This window comes from Anastrepha obliqua, chromosome 1 (assembly GCF_027943255.1).
Source record: "Anastrepha obliqua isolate idAnaObli1 chromosome 1, idAnaObli1_1.0, whole genome shotgun sequence".
Classification (NCBI taxonomy): domain Eukaryota; kingdom Metazoa; phylum Arthropoda; class Insecta; order Diptera; family Tephritidae; genus Anastrepha; species Anastrepha obliqua.
The window spans coordinates 184,238,490-184,260,760 of record NC_072892.1 but is presented as its reverse complement, the minus strand read 5'-3'; the positions used below and the strand labels follow the sequence as shown (position 1 = coordinate 184,260,760).

At 37.2% G+C, this 22,271-nt stretch overlaps 2 protein-coding genes across 3 annotated transcripts in view; one reads left to right on the top strand and one right to left on the bottom strand.

Annotated features, from left to right (window-relative positions):
• Nucleotides 1-3,233: 3,233 nt before the first annotated feature.
• On the bottom strand, nt 3,234-5,301 carry LOC129235626 (uncharacterized). 2 transcript variants are annotated; one of them, XM_054869566.1, is made up of 2 exons: nt 3,375-5,301; nt 3,234-3,292 (listed from the first exon to the last, which is right to left on the bottom strand). In XM_054869566.1, the coding sequence occupies exon 1, from the start codon at nt 4,357-4,359 to the stop codon at nt 3,664-3,666; it is 696 nt and encodes a 231-aa protein (XP_054725541.1). In that variant the 5' UTR covers nt 4,360-5,301; the 3' UTR covers nt 3,234-3,292; nt 3,375-3,663. The 2 variants fall into 2 exon arrangements, with proteins under 2 accessions (XP_054725541.1, XP_054725542.1); XM_054869567.1 differs by having other exon boundaries at nt 3,241-3,292; nt 3,371-5,301.
• A 2,029-nt stretch (nt 5,302-7,330) lies between these two features.
• The window catches only part of LOC129243781 (protein similar), a 182,853-nt gene continuing 167,912 nt past the window's right edge, over nt 7,331-22,271 (top strand). The window contains exon 1 of the mRNA XM_054881091.1: nt 7,331-8,311. Within this exon, the coding sequence (XP_054737066.1) occupies nt 8,199-8,311 (113 nt within the window). The 5' untranslated portion in view covers nt 7,331-8,198. The remainder of the gene's footprint in view (nt 8,312-22,271) is intronic.

The window sequence follows — 22,271 nt, the reverse complement described above, 5'->3', positions numbered from 1 at the left end:
GAACTTTTATGATAATATGTAGCCCATATTTCATTTTTCATATTTTCCGGTGAATTAGGATTTCTTCGAATGGCAAATCCGTAATAGGTCGTTAAGTCATTAATGACTTTTCCAGTTAACTTTCCGGCGCAATGTCCTCCAATCCCTTTGACCTTCTTTTTGACGTCCTGCAATCGACGACCCATCCTTTTCTTCACGTGCCCTATACACTCTTTCTTCACAACGGCAATATCTCCGTAAGGTTTGGCTTCCACAATAGCTTTGAAAGTTTTGTTGTCACCATGACCGATTTACGTTGAATATTGTACATACATGATGTTTCTACTCAGATCGTTGAAATATTTTAAGGATGGCGTCAGCTTCCATTTTTCCGGAACTTTCATTGTGATTTTTTGTGCACTCTGATTCGCGTTCTTCGTACCCATTTTCAAATTCACAGCTATTAATTTTTTTTCTCCAGATATTGCAGGCTTGGCAGAAACTCGATTTCACTAAGGTGTCAACAACTTTCTCTGAAAATTTTCCAATGAGAGTTGAAACACCAATAGCGAGCTAAATACTCTTTTCTTCCATGTGCCATCGCCTGATATTGTGAGATGGGCTAGAATTTAGTATAGTGCCGATCGCTTTGGAAAAAACGGTAAAAAGGGGGTGATAGAGGGGTGTATCCCCATCTTAAAACTGAAAACAGAACCTGCCGGAGGCTTATAGTTTTTAAGTAATTTAATGTTAAAGTTCTATAATTTAGCGAAAAGTTGGTGTTGCCATACACCTGAAATGAAAACGAAGTTCGCACGCAGGGATGTTCAGTGGAAGGTTCATTGTAAAACTGCAGTATTTTTTGCTGTAATTTAAACTTGAGAAATGAATTTGAAAATAAAAACATACAACTCATTTAAACTTAAAAACAATGATATTAAGCGTATCACAAAAAATAATAAGGTAATTAAAATTAAATTAAATTAATTAACACAGTATTTTTGCGTGGAACTCTTTATCGCGTAGGCGGCCTTCGGCCGCGCTTCATAAAAATAACCCTCATCAGTCCAACTCCGGCTACGCAATCCACAGTATTTTTGCGTAGAACTCCTTTTCGCATGGGCGGCCTTCGGCCGCGCTTCAAAAAAATAACCCTCATCAGTCCAACTCCGGCTACGCAATCCACAGTATTTTTGCGTAGAACTCCTTTTCGCGTGGGCGGCCTTCGGCCGCGCTTCAAAAAAATAACCCTCATCAGTCCAACTCCGGCTACGCAATCCACAGTATTTTTGCGTAGAACTCCTTTTCGCGTGGGCGGCCTTCGGCCGCACTTCAAAAAAATAACCCTCATCAGTCCAACTCCGGCTACGCAATCCACAGTATTTTTGCGTAGAACTCCTTTTCGCATGGGCGGCCTTCGGCCGCGCTTCAAAAAAATAACCCTCATCAGTCCAACTCCGGCTACGCAATCCACAGTATTTTTGCGTAGAACTCCTTTTCGCGTGGGCGGCCTTCGGCCGCACTTCAAAAAAATTACCCTCATCAGTCCAACTCCGGCTACGCAATCCACAGTATTTTTGCGTTAAACTCCTTTTCGCGTGGGCGGCCTTCGGCCGCACTTCAAAAAAATAACCCTCATCAGTCCAACTCCGGCTACGCAATGCACAGTATTTTTGCGTAAAACTCCTTTCCGTATTAAAACCATTGAACCCAAAATTAAAACGTCATATGCGTGTATGTAGTAAGCAGGCACAATAACCCCCATTCCCATCATTAACACTAAACTCAAGTACTTAATTTTTGTTTTCATTTGTAGGCATCCGGCAACACCATACTGTTGTAATTCCAACTTCTTGTTCGCGCTTAAAATTGGAATGTGATTGCATAGGGAAATGAATTTGCATTTAATTTTAATAGATATAATTAGAATATTAGCATAAAAATCGGTACAAACACGCGTGTGAGTGTATATTTGGTGATTTATAGTGAAATGTTAAAAAATATAGAGTGTAATGTGGCAAATTATACTGATGTTCCCAAGGGCATTTTGAATGTAAATAATTAAAAAATTATTATTTCCCGATTAATTTAAAGTTATAAAGAGTGTTACTTAACACCTCACTAACATCTCCACCAAGTTTCATTAAAAAAAACATTATAGTTTGCCAGAAATTCCAAGATCGGCACTGTTCTAAACTCCAGCCATTGCCTGTGTAAATGTTAAGACAGCCATAGTATAAATTATGACTGATTGAAGAACTCAAATCCATGAGTCCACAAATTAATATCAGACCTTCAAAACCCACACCCAACATCCGCAGGGAAAATACTAGTCGGCAATTTATTTCATATGCCCGGCCGATTAATGGACAAGAATTAATAATCTCCGTTTTGTCGAACTTTATGTCACCATGGCACTTTCGACAAATCACTTAAGTACTGAGCATGGTGAATACAGAATAAAAATTCATAAAACTGTATCCATGCTCCTTCGACACAGAAACAACGCTGGATCTTCGAAGCTCATACGCTGGTGAAAGACGTTCGGGGCATACCTGCGAGGCACTGCCGTCGAATGAAAAATTTGGGCATTTAGACATTTTTGCTGGCATCCCTCATTTGGTATATTATTTCTAAGACCCTAAAGCACCTTTTAAGACAAAAAAAATTTTTTCGATTTTTTCAAAATTCTAGACCAGCTTCCCCCCTTAAACGTCGCCAGCAACGTTTCCTTGTGCTTCCTTCCCCAAGTGCTACCAGTTACCAATTCGAAAACCTTGTTGCGAAATGAAAAACAAAATGGTTAGATAAGTATTCTGCAATCAATAATTTGAACAATCAAGATCTTATTTTGAGCTTATATTAGTGAGATTTTGTAAATTGAAAACTTTGAAGTCGTCAACGCGCATTCATTTATAGATTCGTTTGAGAAGCTATTATATGTATTTCAATCGTTTGTCTTAAGCACATAATGTTCATTAAATATGGACCAAAGAACTCTTTTTGAAGAATATCGAATTTATGAACTAATATCACAAAAAATTTAATATAATGTAACATGCTTTAAAAAAAGGTTGTAAGGGGTTGATAGAGGGGTGTATCCCCATCTTAAAACTGAAAACCGCACCATCTGGAGGCTTATAGTTTTTAAGGGGGTATTCCCATGAACTTGAACTATTTTTTCTTTTTACATTAGATTGTTTGATATTTATTTATAACTGTATAAAAAATAAAATTAAAATATTTAAAAATGGCTCCACAAAAAAAAGGGTTGTCGCCGCACCTCAACCATGATAACGGCCGTGGTATTCATCTGAAATAAAAAAAAAAATCGTTTTATTCAGGAAGGTTGTCGTCATCTTATGAATTAGAATCTTTGAAAAATAATTACATACAATGAAATGGCAGCCTCTTAAACATGAAAATCGCGATTTTACTATTTTGTTTTGACTTGGTGGGCCATAAAAAATCGAAAATATTATTCGATTGTAATAATTCTAGTTCACATTATAGGGGCATTAATTACGAGCAAAATGGGACTTTACACGCCCAATTCGGTAAATTACATTTTGATTTATCGTGGCTGAGATTTTTAAAAACGTAAGTTTTCAGGAAACGCGTTTAAAGTTGAAAGTACCATTCTTGAGTACTAAAAGTGGAATTTTCAAATTAACCTTCAGTCTACTATGCCGGCACCGTACAAGATGCCTTCATCCTTCTCAAAAAACTCCTGCATTTCTGAATTTGCCTGTTGCTTAGACAATCTGGTTTCTTTGCTGACTGAGAAGTGAGGAGTTCAGAACGGGCGATGCGCTCGGCGCCTCGTTGACCCATATATGTATCTGTATCGGATCCAATGACTATTCCCATCGTCTGTATGATGTCAAGTATAGCCTCGAAACTCTCATTAAAAATACATACTGCTAGATAAGTAGCTATATCGACCGCGAAATACCATATGAGAGCATTGAAACTCTCATTGTTATTCTGCGTGTTGGCCCCCGAGAATAGTTCCAAGAGATCTTTATTTGTTAAGTCCTCATAGATAGGCTTTATAGCAGTTAATACATCTTCTGCAAGAGGTGGTTTCTCATGGGTGTAAGATTCTAAAACACCCAGAGCTTCTGCTTTACGCCATTTACACCAGCTGTCGGGGCCAGTTGGACAAAGATGATGTTGAAGTGTCTCATCGGTTGAACTTTTATGATAATATGTAGCCCATATTTCATTTTTCATATTTTCCGGTGAATCAGGATTTCTTCGAATGGCTAATCCGTAATAGGTCGTTAAGTCATTAATGACTTTTCCAGTTAACTTTCCGGCGCAATGTCCTCCAATCCCTTTGACCTTCTTTTTGACGTCCTGCAATCGACGACCCATCCTTTTCTTCACGTGCCCTATACACTCTTTCTTCACAACGGCAATATCTCCGTAAGGTTTGGCTTCCACAATAGCTTTGAAAGTTTTGCTGTCACCATCACCGATTTACGTTGAATATTGTACATACATGATGTTTCTACTCAGATCGTTGAAACATTTTAAGGATGGCGTCAGCTTCCATTTTTCCGGAACTTTCATTGTGATTTTTTTTGCACTTTGATTCGCGTTCTTCGTACCCATTTTCAAATTCACAGCTATTAATTTTTTTTCTCCAGATATTGCAGGCTTGGCATAAACTCGATTTCACTAAGGTGTCAACAACTTTCTCTGAAAATTTTCCAATGAGAGTTGAAACACCAATAGCGAGCTAAATACTCTTTTCTTCCATGTGCCATCGCCTGATACTGTGAGATGTGCCGGATCGTCATTTTCGTTAAATTCCATCTCCTGCTCAACCGCATGATTCAATAATTTTTCATATATTGCCTGTGTAGCTGTGTAAATGTTAAGACAGCCATAGTATAAATTATGACTGATTAGGGAACTCAAATCCATGAGTCCACAAATTAATATCAGATCTTCAAAACCCACACCCAACATCGGCAGGGAAAATACTAGTCGGCAATTTATTTCATATGCCCGGCCGATTAATGGACAAGAATTAATAATCTCCGTTTTGTCGAACTCTATGTCACCATGGCACTTTCGACAAATCACTTAAGTACTGAGCATGGTGAATACAGAATAAAAATTCATAAAACTGTAACCATGCTCCTTCGACACAGAAACAACGCTGGAGTAACCTCGCTGGATCTTCGAAGTCCATATGCTGGTGAAAGACGTATCCGTTTCTGCCTTGTACCGATTTCCGCAGAATCTCCGTTTTTTGGATCTACTGGGATGGCCCTGTCCTTTTGGCATGTTGCAAATGAAAAACTTTCCCGAGACGTGGTAAACACAACTAGGTTCACGATCAACTTAAGTAATTTATTGTTAAAGTTCCGTAATTTAGCGAAAAGTTGGTGTTGCCAGACACCTGAAATAACGATGTTCGCATGCAGAGACGTTCAGTGGAAAATTGTTTGTAAATCTGCAGTGGTTTTTGCTTCAGTTTAGAATTGAGAACCATTTTCGAAAATATAAACATATAAAATTGAGTTTTACAGGAGCGTCGACTAGAAGGGTTTTTGCAAATTTCTACAATTTTTGCTTGCAACTTTCTCACCCGCGCGTGGGTCTTCGGTCGTACATCAAAAAAAATAACCCTCATCAATCCAATTCTGGCTACGCCATCCACAGAATTTTTGTATAGAACTCCTATATTTAGTGAATTTAAGTGAAGTGTAGAAAAATGTATATTATAATGGGCCAAACTATAGTGAAGTTCCCGAGGGCACTGTGAAGGCAAATAATTACTAAACTATTATTTCCGGAACAATTAGAAGTTATAAATGTTATTCCTGAACCACTCCCTAACATCTCCACTAATATTCTTTAAATATGTCATTATAGTTTGCATAAAATTGCCCATGTTACATTATAGCAAATTCGAGCTCTAATATCAATTGGCATAGTAATATGGCTAACAAAAGGTATAAACAGAATTCGTTAAAGTACTTCGTTGAATGAAAGTGTGAAGTCAAAGCTAAAACATATTGCAATGTATGAGATTACAGATCGTGGATAATAGATTCATTCTTAATTTTGCCGCTGTCACTAGTGGACAAAATCAGCTGTCAGGGAAATATGTAAACAAATTTTGCAAACGTTGCTTAACTTGTAGAAATTCCCATTGTAACCATATTTCGAACTCTGATAATTTGAATTAATCGAAAAATGTGGGACACATCTTTTTTGATTCTGTTTATAAATAAAATCGAAACCGAAAGTGTCGCGCTCAAAAATTATAAATCATCATCAAAATTGTAAATCGTGCACTACACAATTTAGGGTCGGGCTTATATATTTTTTCGCAATTGCTTCATTGGCTTTTCAATAGCTGTTTACACTGAACAGATCCAATACGTATTTGTGTATTCACTCATACAAATATAAAAAAAGAAGATAGCACGAAAATATTTTGATGGATTGAACGAAACTTTTCGGCCTTGAATGTAGGGTTGATCCACGTTGTCAAAAATATAAAAGGTGAGGAGCTCTTTCACGTTTGCTATAGATTGTATGTGTATTCAAAATTTAATAACTCCCGTAAACAAGAAAGTATAAAAAATTTTAAGAATCTACTATGAACCTACATATATAAAATATATATACTACTATATACTACTACAAATATAAAATATATATTATATACGAGTACAATTGGCGCCTACGCCCTTTCTGGGTGTTTGGCCGAGCTCCTCATCCTATTTGTGGTGTGCGTCTTGATGTTGTTCCACAAATGGAGGGACCCACATATGTACATATAAGCATAGATTATTCAAATTACAGATACAATTTCCTTCTTTCCTACAAAAATAAAATTTTCTGACAGTGCACATTTGCAAAACAAACAAAAGTTTTTTTTTTTTTATTCTTTTATGAATTATATCCTAATAAATTTAAACCAAAGGTATTTCTAAAATATATGTCTATATATAAACAGAAAGACAATTTATTTCCATATATATATGTGTTGTATTAACTTTCCAATCGGCTAATAATTTTGTGAGTTATTGAGGTTGTTCCAAAATCAGAATTTTCGTCTTTGACATATAATTTTTACATTGATCAAATCAGGGTAATTTTAGAAGTACCATTTTTGGGTTTTCGAAAACTGCACGGGAGCTATTCGGCTTTTGTTCCTTATAATTAATCTGAGATTATTAATTATTCAACAGATCATACACATATATTTCGACATAACACAAGCGCCAGCAAATTATTGAAACTCTTTAATTTTCTGTGCAACTCTGGTTTTTTCGATTCGCTTTTTTCGTTAATTTTTCGTCGTGGTCGTGCCAGTTCGTTCAGCCATCAAAGTCGTCGATTATTTTGATTCTTTTTTGTTCCAAAATCCGTCATTGTGTAAATGAAATAAGTTTAAAATTGCGAGATGAAAATGAATTGTTTTAATTCAAGTGGTTACTAAAATGCTTTTAAGCCATATGAAATATAATTTGCAGGAGGAAAACGACGATTGGATCATATTTTTGGTGTATAAGCTCAAAGTTCAGCCTTGCAATTGCCAATGATAGACAAGTCAGCAGTGGAAAATTTCGTATTTGGAACAAAAGTAGTACACAAAAATATAGTACGTGGTTAATATATGAGAAAATTTATTGGTTTTGGACTCCCGTCATAAAATTCCACTATCATACCTCCTATTAGACATTGAGGAGTGCGCGGCAGGTAATTCTAGAGTTATAGTGCGACGAAAGTAAAAAGAAAGTTTAATTGCCAACAGCCACCAGTGTCGTGAGTGTGGAATTAATATTTTTTTCTGTTACGTTTTGCTCCAGAACCAGTGGGCATCAAATCCAAACGATCAACAAATCCATCGGGTAATAGTCCTCAGCTAGTTTAGAAAAATAGAAGAAAAATAAAAGGTCACTTGTGTTTTGATTAACGAAAGTGGGTTGAAGTGCTCCAAAGGAATAAATCTTTTATTATATCAGTGGTAGAACAAGTTTTAAAAGTGACGTGAATTATGCCTCAAAAGAAAAGAATTAACTTTAAAAGATGATTTAAGAAAACTGGCAGGCATTACGAGTAAACAATTGAATTCTGCTTCCGCCTACATTATCGGAACATTTAAAAAGCTACGAGCTTAGTAAAAAACTTAAAAAGTGTTTATATATATCTTAAGTCAAAGAAATTTAGAAGAAGTTCTCAACAAAATGGTTGCCATCGGAACAAGCATCATTGCGTCTACTGCAACAAAATCAGCTGTCGCCTCGTCAGCCTCGAATGTAAATTTAACCGCCACTGGCAAACCGAAAGAAAAGCGAAGGTAAGTAGAACTTCTATTTAAAAGCAAGAGCTCAATGCAGTGACCTTGTCACCCAGATGACATTACGTCTGTTGTAAAAAAGAAAGTTAAAGGTAATTGTGCTGGATGTCGCAAATATTCCTTTTTTGATGCTGTACCTGTAGCTGTAGCCCACATAACAATTTGGTAACAATGTCTTCTTCGAGCTCCATATTACCACATAATCGGCACACAATATTTTTGACCAGTTAAACTTTATTCACTACTTTTTCTGCATTAAATCTTTGTTTCTCTTTTTGTTGTTTCGGGTAATATTATTGAGCAGTTTATTTTCAAGGAACTAGTAGTCATATTATTTATTAATGTCTAAAAGAAAGCATGGTACAGATGTTTGAAACAAAGTAAATAGGTTTAAAGTAAATTCATATGATCACATGTGAGTTGAGATACGGCATGTGAGTGATTTAGAATAATTTAAGGAATTATGATTAGTGACTTATATTTATGTTTAGATATAATCGATTTCTAGCTGTTATATAGCGGTTTAAGTTCCATTGCATATATTCGTTATATATTGTACATATTTACGTTAATAACTCGTTTTCATTTTAAACGCTATGAACTGTTTTGACAAATTCAGAACTGGAATTCTCGCTATAGCAGACAACTAAAATAAATAATTTAAATAATTGGCGCGTACACTTCTGTTAGGTGTTTGGTCGAGGTCCTCCTCCTATTTGTAATACGCTGCGTCTTGATGTTGATGTTGTTCCATAAATGAAAGCAGACAACTAGAGACTTTAATTTTTACAAATAATAAACGTTTCTTAGTTACACCGTCACAATTCTCGAAATTAGAGCGCATCGGAAGGATTTTCTGGGACAGTTTCATTGCAAATGATACATTTTTGTGTATTTTTTAATTATTTGATTACCTAGTAGAAAATCGAGGGCGCGTACTAATTTAAAGGATATTTCGTTTGGCAATGTATGTATAATAAGTGTTTAACTAAACATTTAGCTCATAATCCAGGACATATCAACGCATCTGTATATACTTTTATTATTAATTCTAGTTACCGGTTAAAACTGAGACTTGCGCATAGTTCTTATTGTTGTTGTTATTGTTCGTGCTCTATTGATTGCTACCTGAACCTCATCGCTAGATAAAGTAAGTTGCGAAATGTTTTTCGGCAGTATGTGCAGTCGTCTGGTGGCGCGACGCTAGGGCATATCGACCGGAGGACGCAAACAGAATTGCCGGCGCAACTCCTCGGGTTCGACTAAATGCAACCTACACAAGTGATTGCCATTTTGTCATTGTGCTTCGTCGGTTTCGTCAGGGACTTTACGGTGGACCTGAGCTTACTCCCACGAGGGGTAAAGTTGTAGGTCCTCAAGTGCTCCTTTTGTTGTTGTTGTTGTAGCAGCATTAACATTCCCCATACATATACGGGGAATGCTGCTGAAGTGACAGTCCTTGGCTCCCCACATTTGGTTCGGTTATGCTTGGTGACCAATTGCCGAATCTCCAAATTCAGATTCTTTATTCGGGGATGTCCGGGATAGACCTGACGTAGGTGGTTACGCTCGTTTGCAAAAACTGCTTCTCAGCTGGGAAATTGGGGCGTATGTCCCGGATTCTTTCACCTGGAATGAATTGATCCGCAGCAACAATCATAGCTTTGTTTAAGTTAAGATCGGTTCTATGATTCACGGAAACAAAATCGGCAGATCTTTCAATGGAGACGATAATTGTCGATAGTATAGGTCGCCAGGTTATGCTATTGATCAGACTAGCGCTAGTAATTGTTAGGTCAGACGGGCTGCTACAATTACTCACTATCCTGGTGGCGGCCTCGTCGTTCACTGTACAGATTGTCGATTGGCTTATCTGCTCTGCCAAAAGCTGCCCCATACGGTCGTTTGCCAGGCTTGAACGCCAGAGATCGTGCTGCGGATTAAAGTCACCTACAACCATTCGGTTTTCCTCTCTAATAAGCGCACCATTGGCACTTAGTCTCATGCCAGTCGGTTCTACGTATGGTCTATCGTCACTGGGTCAACCATAAACCCGAAGTATACTTCGGCTGCCAAAGAGGGCACCATCCAAACTCTACATCGGTTAGGAGCAAATCTGTGCAACGGGTGGTGCTCCCTTAAGACCTGTCCCACCCCAACCAACTTCCCGCACCGTTAGATGCCAAGGAATAGCAGTCTGGCCAAGCGATGCTGAGCTCGAAATACTAAGGTATCCCAGTGTTATACCATCCGTCGGACTTGGTGCCGTGTGATTTCTCTCTGTGCTGTAGAGATTGTATAGAGCAGTGCCCAAAACCTATACTCGCACACTCGTCTTGTTTTTGTTAAACTCAACGATGCTCACTCATAAGAAATTATTTTATACGTACCGTTTTGCTGCTGATGACAACCGATCTTGTTTAGGTCGAGCAGGTAATAAACTTCATAGTTTTAGTTCATAAGAAATGTTTGAGCATCATTGGAATGGAATCAAAATAAAATGTATTACAGCATCAGTCCTGTTATTTAATAGACACACCTCATACGTATGTATGTACATATGTATAAGTGAATATGTACTAAACGTGTTTGTTTGTATTCCATGTGTTTGCGGCATTGAACAAATAACGAATTTTGTATCTCGTAACGTTTTCGCATATCAGCCTTCAACATTTTAATTAAAATAGCCTTTAAATTTTTCCATAGTGATATCTGCGCACTCTTGACCAAATATTCCATTTCTTTTAATAAATATTTCCGTTTGAAGGAAATCGTGTATAAAACATTGAGTTAAGTTTTATTATGTTTTTCGTTTAAGTTCAAATTTGGTTATTTATAATATTTAAGGATGCATTTTTATATAATACATAATTTCAATATCGATCACTATTTTTTAACAATCACGTTAACAAATATGTTTGCTCATACATACATACATTTGTGCGGTCACGTGTGTCACTACTGATTCTGCAGACAAAAAAGCGATTGAGTTGGTAAATGATATGCATATACATACATACATACATGTCGTGGTAAAATTAGGTTTTAAATTTTAAGGTTTCCCCCTACTATCGAGAATGAATGAAATTATTGAATTTGTCGTTACAATTCTCCAGCGAGTGGCACGGAGTACGAAGGCCAGATTCCGCGATTGTATCCCACGTAACGGCCAACGTTTAGAGGAAATAATTAACAAAAAAAAATCGGGACTTATAATACAATACTCCACCATATTCAAACTTCAATCACTTTCATTTCGTATTGTTATATATACACTTGTATATACATTCGACCTTGAATGCCTTTGAAAGTTTCTTAGAGTTGGTGAGCACAACCGCTTTTTATTTTTGTTTGTAGCTTTTGCCTAAAATTGCGTTCAGATACAGAAACTCACAATTAGCGGATTTCTGTAGTTATCTCTTTACCAGCTTCGTTATAAACTGTTTTAGTTGTAGAAGGCGGTTATAATCAGAACTTCGGGTGGCTATAAAATTAATTGATGGAATCTACATATATACATACATATGTACATATGTAATATTTATCTTTAATTTATATTTCCTAAATTATTGGCTTTGTTTTGTTAATTTGTTAGCTTAGATATATTCGTCAAAAGGCTAATGTGAATAACTCTAGATCATCATTGAAATCGTCTGCCAATACATATGTATGATGTATTTAAAGGATTTTAGGAAAAAGCAAGGTAGTACCGGAAGTACGTATCATGGTCACTCTTTTAATGATGATTTCAAGCAAAGTGGGCTGACAAACGGCATCAACCGTCATTAAAAAATGTTTTTCGGGAATTTGGTGTTTCATGTCCGCAAAGGACTTCGATCCGGTTAAGTTAACGCATATCTTAAGAAGATGAAAACCACTGTTGTAACAGCAATTTGTCGAGCAAACTGGGACATAGAGTGAAACAGTTTCATTCACAAGTATAAAAGTATCAACCCAGATCGTAGTAAGGTAGTTTACTGTAGTAATACCACCCGTCACCGATCAACAATTTTTACCCGCCAGAGGATTGGCCTCACCAACCTAACGCATCAGCATTTACTCACTGGAGGTTCTCCTGCTTCCTGTCCTTTTTGCTCCAGATTAGCATTAGCAGAGCATTTACTCAACGAAAGTTTATTTTTGTAGAGATTAAGGCTAAAACACTTTGGCTCTGCGAACCCAGCGTGTACTCTAAAATCTAACATCGCGAAACATTTTAAGTATATATAATTTCATCCAAGAAAGCAATTTAATGATTAATTAAATATTAGTGGTGCATAATTTTAGTTTTAATATCTATATATTTCACGTACTTCATATGTATCTACCACTTAACATTAAATTAGAGAGTCGAGGGCCTAAGCTACTTGTACTCTATCTTTTAGACATTAAGCATTGTATTCTACACATACTATGTATGTTTTAATAAATAATAATAATAATAATATATATATGCATATATATATAATTGGCGCATACACACGTTTTGGGTGTTTGGTCGAGCTCCTCCTCCAATTTGTGGCGTGCGTCTTGTTAGAGGAACCTATAGTTTAAACCCAATCCGAATTTTTTGGTGGCAGAAATACACTTGGAAGTTTGCCGTTGCCTGCCGAGGGGCGACCGCTATTAGAAAACACTTTTCCTCATTTTGGTGTTTCGTGCACAGAAATTCGAACCTACATATGTACGTACTCCTCGAATGGTAGTCACTGTCGCCAAATTACAAATTATCTTAAGTAAAAAATAAACTCGTTTTGTTTTTAGTGATTTTCGTAGATAGTTTTTTTCCTTCTCAATGTTAGTAATTATACTATCTTTATTTGGCTTTATATCATTTTGCTGATATTTTATTTCGTAAATTCGACTTATTAAGATACATTGAAAAAAAGTTGCTCACAACTTAAAAAAAAAATTCAATAATAAGAGAATCAATTTTTTGACCACTGTTGCTTGCGTTCCTGCAATTCACACCAGCAAATGATCAGAAGGGGTGCGTTTTTATATGATTATGTAATAATAATAATAAAGCACATTCCTACTTAATTCTACTACTGCTGCTACAACTGCCGCTACATTTTACAATATGAAAACTGTTTGAATGATCATAAAAACTTTGTAATCTCATAGAAAAAGCAATATGTAGTAGAAATAATTGCATATAGAAATATCCACTATTGAGAGAGATTGGGACGTTTCGTATGAATTTCATATCTCCTATCAAAAATCAAATTGTTTTCATTTGCACGTCTGCAGCATTGTTTGATAATTACTTTCTTGCTGATTTTTTTGGCGACTTTGCATTTCCGCAGCATTCGCAGTTAAGTAGAAGCGCTGCCGAAAAGTCAATGGTTTTATATCATTAGTCAGTGAGTCTACATCGGAAGAAACATTACCTGGGTATTTTTTAAGCAAAAATTGGAAATTTTGCAGCTTTCGGTGCTCGGTTTCCGGGTATATAGACGCTAATATAGCCTCACATATACACCGACATATACAGTAGCTCGCAGTGGGTTCGTGTATTTATTTATTTCAAAGAATATGTGCGACGTTTTTTACATAACTTATATTTCCAAAAAAATTGAAATGTAAATTCAAAGATACTTCGATAAGTTCAGCTTTGTCACAAACAAATCAAAGATCTTCTGATCTTTCTTTGGAGAGGTTATTTTCATGGCCTCGTTCGGAAAAGTCTTACCGTTGCACCCATTTATTTATGAACGTTTTCGACTTCTTAAAATATTTTTCTGTAGATGCACGTGACATTTTTGGACCTTTAGAATGTGCACCAAGGAACACTGCTCCAAATAGTTTTTCATACGCGGAACTCATTTTGTAAAAACAACGTAAGCGTTCTAAATTTCAACCAAAAGTAATAAATCGCACAACGCGTCCTGCGAAAAGGGTACGCCTATTCGGCAGTATTTAATTTTTTTTTAATTTAGCTAATTGAATTTTGCCGGTCATTCTTCTATTAGACAGACTGTATGACTGTATTTGAATTATGCCCACCAACAAATAAATTCGAAACAACTTTAATTTGAGAACAATTGTCACAACAAAAATAAGAAAAACGCCAAAACGACTTCACAGCTGATTTCGTGTTTATAGGTAAACTTAAACATTTTACAATTTTTATGAATACTTTTACCAACCGATATGGGGCCAGTTCCACATAAGCCCCCATATATTCACGGGGAATGCTGCTGAAGTGACAGTCCTTGCCGTGGGAACGCCCGCATATTTGATTTGTGTTTGGGGTCGTTGCTTTAATAGAATCGAAATTTATCCCCAAATGTTAAAGAAGGAAAACAAGAAACGCTTATAATGATGAGGAATAATAAATTTCAAGATAGAATGAGGGAACGGTCCCAAACAAGTGCAGAAAGAATACACATATAAACATTTAGACTTCAACATAGGAAAAACTTACTTCAATGATAAAATTGGTAGGTAAAAATATCCATAATATTTAAAACAAGATACAATCTTTGAAAAATAATTAATAATTTAACATTGTGCAATTTAAATGAAAAAGAAAACATTGAACATTTTATTGGAAGATGCCTAATTATCACACTTCCTTGGTGCAAATTTCCAAAAAACAACTTTGACACATTATGATATAGTGAATGTGTTGAATGGAAAAAATAATGAGTCTTGGAAAAAGCTAGTTTCCTACATAATTGGTGCTTTAAAGTACAGATAATTAATGCTATATGAATTTAAAGGAAGCGCTAAAAATATCTCGGCCGGCAGACGTCCTTTAAAGCCATTGCCGTATATTCTTTATTTATTATATTACTTTAAGGAGCTTGTTTCTAGGACTCGTATGTTTCTCTTAATGGACCTTCTACGACCTTGGCCGGATATAAATCCGGGTCGTTTCGGTAACGCAGAACCGACTATCGTGGAAACGATTCTTGGGTCGTAATTAGCACTGCTATAATCTGAAAGTCCAAATTTGAGTTTAATAGAGAGTTTCTTGAATTGGTCTTTCTAAAATGTTCTTCTTCTTAATTGGCGCGATAACCGCTTACGCGATTTTGGCCGAGTTTAACAAAGCGCGCCAGTCGTTTCTTTCTCGTGCTAACCGGCCCCAATTGGACATACCAAGTGAAGCCAAGTGTCTCTCCACCTGATATTTCCAACGCAGAGCAGGCCTTCCTCTTCCTTTGCTACCACCAGCTGGTACCGCATCGAATACTTTCAAAGCCGGAGCGTTTGTATCTATTCGGACGACATGACCCAGCCAACGTAGCCGCTGGGTCTTTATTCGCTGCGCTATGTCTATGTCGTCGAAAAGCTCATACAGCTCATCGTTCCATCACCTACGATATTCGCCGTTGCCAACGTGCAAAGGTCCAAAAATCTTCCGCAGAATCTTTCTCTCAAACACTCCAAGTGTCGCTTCATCGGATGTTGTCATTGTCCAAGCTTCTGCGTCATACGTTAGGACGGGCATGAAGAGAGCCTTAAAAGGTGTTACTTTTGTTCGACGGGAGAGGATTTTGCTACTCGATTGCCTATGTAGTCCAAAGGAGCATTTGCTGGCACTAGAGATTCTCCGTAGTGTTTCAAGGCTCACGTTGTTATCGCTAATGCTTAATGCTGGTTCCTAAATAAACGAAGTCTTTTACAACCTCGAAATTATAACTGTTAACAAGGACGTGGGTGCCGATACTCGAGTGCGCCGACTGTTTGTTAGAAGACAGGAGGTACTTCGTTTTGTCCTCGTTCACCACCAGACCCATTCGCTTTGCCTCTTTATCCAGTTTGGATAAGGCAGAACTAACAGCGCGGTTGTTAAGGGCGATGATGTCAATATCATCGGCATACGCCATTGTACGCTCTTATAAATATATATACAGTGGTGGCCTTATAATTAGAAACGATGTGCTAAGAAAAATAAAATCACTGTGCATATTTTTGGAAGACGTGCACTGTGAATTATGAGCACCGTTATTCTTAGAATAGGCGGTGAACATTGTAGTTAGAAAAACACGTGGATATTTGATGGTTGATTGCTGAAAAAATTCACATTGTTTCTCTGATTGTGTTTCTTGGCTGGCCACAAAATTAGAAACGCACAGTTTTTCCTTAAATTTTCTATATTTATCTTGGAGTTAGTGTTAAAGTAAGTATACTGAAAAAATCCATAGATTAGCTTTTCTAATTTTAGTTCATCTCAATTGTTAGAATGGGTAAGAAAAAGTCATGCTCCCCGAAATTGAGGGAGCTAATTGTACAGTGTTACAAAAAGGAAAAAATTTCAATGTCGGCTATCGCACAAAGGTTTGGCTGCTCCAAAAAAATGGTATTCGGAGCAATTCATTTGTACAAAAAAACGAGGAACTTTGAAACCCCACCCAGGAAACCTAGACCTCGAAAAATAACTCCAGCGGACGATAGGCATATTTGTAGGACCAGCAAGAGCAACCCTTTTATGTCTTCGCATGATATAAAAGCCGAAGTTGCAGAGCAAATAAACGTAGAAGTCTCCGCTCGGACGATAAGAAGGCGCTTACAAGAGGCGGGACTACGTGGGTGCATCGCACAAAAAAAACCGCATGTGTCAAAAAAAAAATATTATGAAGCGGTTACGATTTGCTAAGGAAATGCTCAAAAAAGATTCAAGATTCTGGAATAGAGTTCTCTGGAGTGACGAATTGAAATTCAGTTTATTCCAATCTGATGGAAAAACATATGTGAGGCGTCCTCCAGGCAAAGCTTTGGACCCCAGGTATACTGTGAAAACAGTGAAACACGGTGGCGGATCTATTATGGTCTGGGGAGCATTTTCTTGGCGTGGCGTGGGCCCAAGTGTACGCATTGACGGAATCATGGACCAACATCAATATAAAAGCATTCTGGAAAATGTAATAGAATCATATTACTTTGAGAACATGCCGGTTCACTACATTTCCCAGCATGACAACAAGTAAAGCGTTACTAACCGTGAAGTGTGCTTTGGATCAAAATATTTATGTTTTGGACTGGCCACCGCAAAGTCCTGATCTCAACCCAATTGAGAACTTATGGGCAATTGTGAAACGAGATCTCAAGGACAAAAGTCCGAGAAATAATAATGAATTGCTTCAATTGGTGCAGCGCAGCTGGGAGAGCATATCTGTTGAAAGATGCCAAAAATTTAATACAAAGCTTGCCGAGAAGACTGCAAAATGTTATTAAAAATAAGGGTTATCCCAAAAAATATTAAAATTATGCTAATTTTGTTGAACTTTTTGAAGATATTTTTAAGTTTTCCTTGTCGTTTCTAATTATTTGACCAAGATGAATTTGTGTTCAGTATTAAGTTTATTTTTTTTTTTTTAGGATTGTAGTAATGGTGAACATTTTTTATGTCAAACTGAAAGACTACTTGTTTTTGTATTATTTCTAATAAGAAAAATGATGTGGCGAAATTAATTTTAAAATTGTATTAGTAAAATCAAATGCTGCTATCTCGTTTCTAATTATAAGGCCATCACTGTATTCTAAAATGTTATACCTGGCAAAATTTTCACTGAAGGCGTGTGGTTTTAGAAGGGATGTGTTGGAGTACAAATCTGCTATGTCATGTTACCAATTGAAAGTTACAGCTTTTCTTGTATTTTGCTTTGATTATTTACTTTCAGTTTTATTGTTTATTTTGGTTATGTTTTTGTCCGCCTATCAGTGTTACTTCACTGGGGCTGGTTTTTTCAGCTTTTATCTGTTCATCCGTTTTCTTATCTTATACATTTTGGGGTTTTAAGAAAATTAACATTTTTCCGTTTTATTCCATTCATGTAACATTTGCTTGCATATAAACTATGGATATTTTTAATTTTTGTTTCGTGTTCCAATTCTCAACAGAAGCTGTTGTTGTTTATTTAGGAGGCTACGTGACTCTTAATTGGTGGGGCAGAGTATCAAAAGCTTACAGGCATTCAAATATGTAAAAAAAAAGTCTTTTGATTGGAAAATGCACAGCGTCGACACAACGCGCTTGAATGCGCAACAACAACTACGTCATATGCACGCGTTGACATCTAAACGTATTAGTAGAATGCCACTCACCCGACTCAGTACGGGCTACTATGTAGCTGGTTGCATTTTACGCTGATGGTTTTGTTGTGATTGTTACGTTGTGTGACGGTATTTATTGGGCCGTTCATAAACCTCGTGTCCCGAATTTCAGAAAAAATTGCCCCCCTTCCCCCCTTGTGACTCTCTGTGACAAATCTTTACACCCCCCCTGAAAGACACGTGATAATTCGTGATACGAGCAGCACTTCCCTTATATGTGCGGGAAATGTTTTTGCTGCTACAATAACAACAAGAACGGAGAATAGCGATAACACGAATAAAAATAACAAAGTAGCTGGAGTTGATGGGCTCTGAGAGCATGCCGATGGCGGCGAGGAGCTGTACGAAAAGTTAATCTAAAATCTTGGAATAGACTCGCGACAAACACTACCTCTTTTTCGATTTCAAAACCTCCTTCGATATCACATAATCGGCCCTAACGACAACGCTGTTAATTCTGGCTTTTCCAATTTTGATAGAGAAATGAGGCAAGTGGACGAGGTGGACGAGAGGGAAACGAATCAACATACAAAAAGTTTCCAATTTCGCATCTTAGCGACACCGTCGGTGTTGGCAGTTATAAATTTGGAAAAGTAGAAGAGGGTTTCATCTACATGGGAACTATCATCAATAACGACAACAAAGACCGCCTTGAAATTCATTTTCATGGCGGTCGGTTCTACGTTACCGAAACGACCTGGATTTATATTCGGCCAAGGACTGTCACACCAGCAGCATTCCCCATATGTAAGTATGGGAAATGTTTATGCTGCTACAACAAAAACAACCGCCTTGAAATTCAACGGAGAATCTCTCTTGTTAACAAGTGCTACGGTGGATTAAGTAGGTAATTGGGTAGTAAATTCCTTCTTCGGCGAACAAAAATCACATTTTATAAGCCTCTCATCGTTCCCATCCTATTGTATCGCGCAGAAACTTGAACGATAGCAACACCTGAGTGTGACGACCTTTGGAGTGTGAGAGAGTGTTCTGCAGAGCATTCATGGGCCATTGCTCATTGCCGACGGCGATTATCGAAGGCCATGAAATAACAAGATGTATGAGTTGTATACAGTCATGGAAATAGTGCAGCGAATTAAGACGCATGCCATATGAATGAACGTATACGCACAGCTCTGAAATTATTCCAGTGTTGGCATTTCTAATTGGAGTCGGTAAACACGTAAAAAACTTGGCGTGATTTGTTGAACTCGGTCATAATCGCTTAGGCGGTTATCGTGACAATTATGAAGAAGAAGAGGAAGATGTAACTGCTGCTCTACATATTACATGTAACATTTTCTATCGTGTTGAACGTGCCTATCGTGACAATAGGCTCCGCTTAGACCTCTTAATTAGTCCTATAATTAGTGCTAAAGTGCTGAGAACCACTTGGAGAACTTGTAGTTTTAAATTTTTTAAAATATCCCTAATTTCCACAGTACTGTGTTCTTCCAACTCATTTCCTTTTTCTTATTTAGACAAACTCTGCAGAAGTCATGTGTCTGTGCGCCCATCCTTTGGGATGCTATTCAGTGTGCTAAGACTATGCTTATTTTCATTCCGTGACCGTAGAACATAATTGGCCATTTACTTAAGGTTCCCTGGTAGTGATATATTTTGCCTACAGATCTAATGGAAGGAAGTTTAGTGTCGAATATAATGCTTTGAACTTTGTCAATCCTTTTACTGCTTACTGCTCACACCCTTCTCAAGTACCGCTGTGTAGAGCCAATGTATTATTCAGGCTCTAACTCCCACCCTGAGGTGTGCCCCTGACCGGAAATGTCTTAATAGATCATTCACCCAATTCTGCGATTACCATCTGCCCGATTGCATTCGTACTATAAAAGAGACTTATTTAATATAATAAAATATAAATAGATAAGCAGATACAGTCTGTATAATAAAAGCGTGACCGACCAGATGCAAACTTAGAGTTCCGTTATAAAAAAAATTAAGTGCTAATTCGAAGATGTTTACATGCAGAAGACCTCAAATTTCGGAGCACATTGAAAAAATATTTTCCTGGGCTAATTCAAGTTCAGAACAGAATTGGAGAAACGTAATGTTCACGGGTGAATCTTTCTTTTGAGCGAATTGTTGCATACGTCGGCCCTGGTGTACTGCTGATAATCGACAACTTCAAAGAATTGTTAGGCATCCAGCTAAGGTTCATGTTTGGGGCTGCTTCCCGAGAAATTATTTGAAAGTTTGTTTGTGTTTACCAGCAATAATAAAACAGTTTTGATAAATAAAATTTACCAAAAATCATTACTACCGACACTTTTTGTAGAGGGTAGAAACTGCCACATATTCACTTGATCAGAGCACAACAGTTTGAGAAAGGAACACGCAATCATATGAATATGCTGAAAAAAGAACACACTGCTCTGGAGCAGGGCGGAATAAATGCGACATTATTGCGAGAAAAGAAAATACTATTAGATAATATTATTTGCACCCCGAGTTTTTGAATGCAAGGTAGTCTGAAATTACATATTTAGGTAAAAATGGCTCTTTCATTAAAGTGCGAGACTCGATTATTCTAGATTTTTTTTGCACATTTTCATTATCAAATTGGAAGGGCAAATCCCAAGTGAATGTAGCGCTACACTGAATGTGTGATTTTTCAAAACAATTCAGCACCATGTTAAAAAACTGGCATTGTGTACTATTAATAATTTAATGGGACTTAGTGTTACTAATTTTTAATAATAAGTGGAGGTACGTTTCCTTTAAATAGTTTCCAAAGTACACTTCACGGAATGGAAACCTATACAATCGAGTTTTGCAATTAAAGTTTTGTCAAAACTTCGAAATGTCTGTATAGATACAATCTACCTCGGTTCCAATAGAAATAGTGCTGGGTAGTTTTTTGAGAAAAGAGCTGTTATTCCATCAATGTCATTTGATAAAGAATGGTTTAGATCCACGATACCCTTCGCAACATGGTCGTATGAAAGCTACAGTGAACCGAAATCTGATGTAGTACTTACTCTCTTGTAAAATTCGGCCTAAGATTTCAATCAAGATCAACCCGAACGAAATTAGATTTAAAGAAATCAGCGAACAAATTTGTCGCATTAATGGCACTATACCCTGATCAAAAACTTCCCGGAATATATTCTGAAAATTTAAAATACAAGTTTATTCCTCAAAATTGATATTATCGCCTTCAAAGTACTCCCTGCCAATTGCAACATGAATTTGAATTGAATGAATTTGAACAGGTCGAGCCAAAGAGCACCAGGAGATTTGGTGACTCCTAAAACACTCAGGCTAAAAAGCCCATTGTATTTAAAGCTCTGGAAAGGGGGTAGATAGTCAAGGAGGGAGGGAGAAAAGTATCAGAGAAAGAGATAGGAAAGAGTAGAGACAGAGATAGAGATAGTTAGTCCTGTGAAAATTTTCCAGATTCTTTGGCAAATCTGTAAATATCCTCCAGTTTTAGAGAACGAATATTACTCATTCCCATGACATCGGAACCCAATACTCGTAGTCGCGCTCTAGCAAAGGCAGGACACTCACAGAGAAAGAGCTCAGTGCTATCCGCCTCCTCCAAGCATGACAGGCATACCGGGTCCTCGATGATTCCAATGGTGGTCATATGCTGACCCCATGGGTTGTGTCCTGTAATGATGCCGACCATCAACCGAATGTCTTTCCTTCTAAGTTTTAGTAGAAAGTTTGACAGTTTTCTGTTCGGACTTGTCACAAAACACTTTGCAGTTCTGCAACGTTCTAGACCGGACCATCGCTCTTTATGTAGATTGCCTACATAATCGTTGATCCAATTCTTGATTCCTGCGGGACTGATTCCGATTATAGGCTCTGGCCCCTGTGGGGGTACCGCTGATCCACGGTTGGCCAATTCGTCGGCAATTTCGTT

Excerpts from the sequence above, each read along its gene's own strand:
- LOC129235626 (XM_054869566.1), bottom strand. The coding sequence starts at position 4,359 with ATGGGTCGTCGATTGCAGGACGTCAAAAAGAAGGTCAAAGGGATTGGA.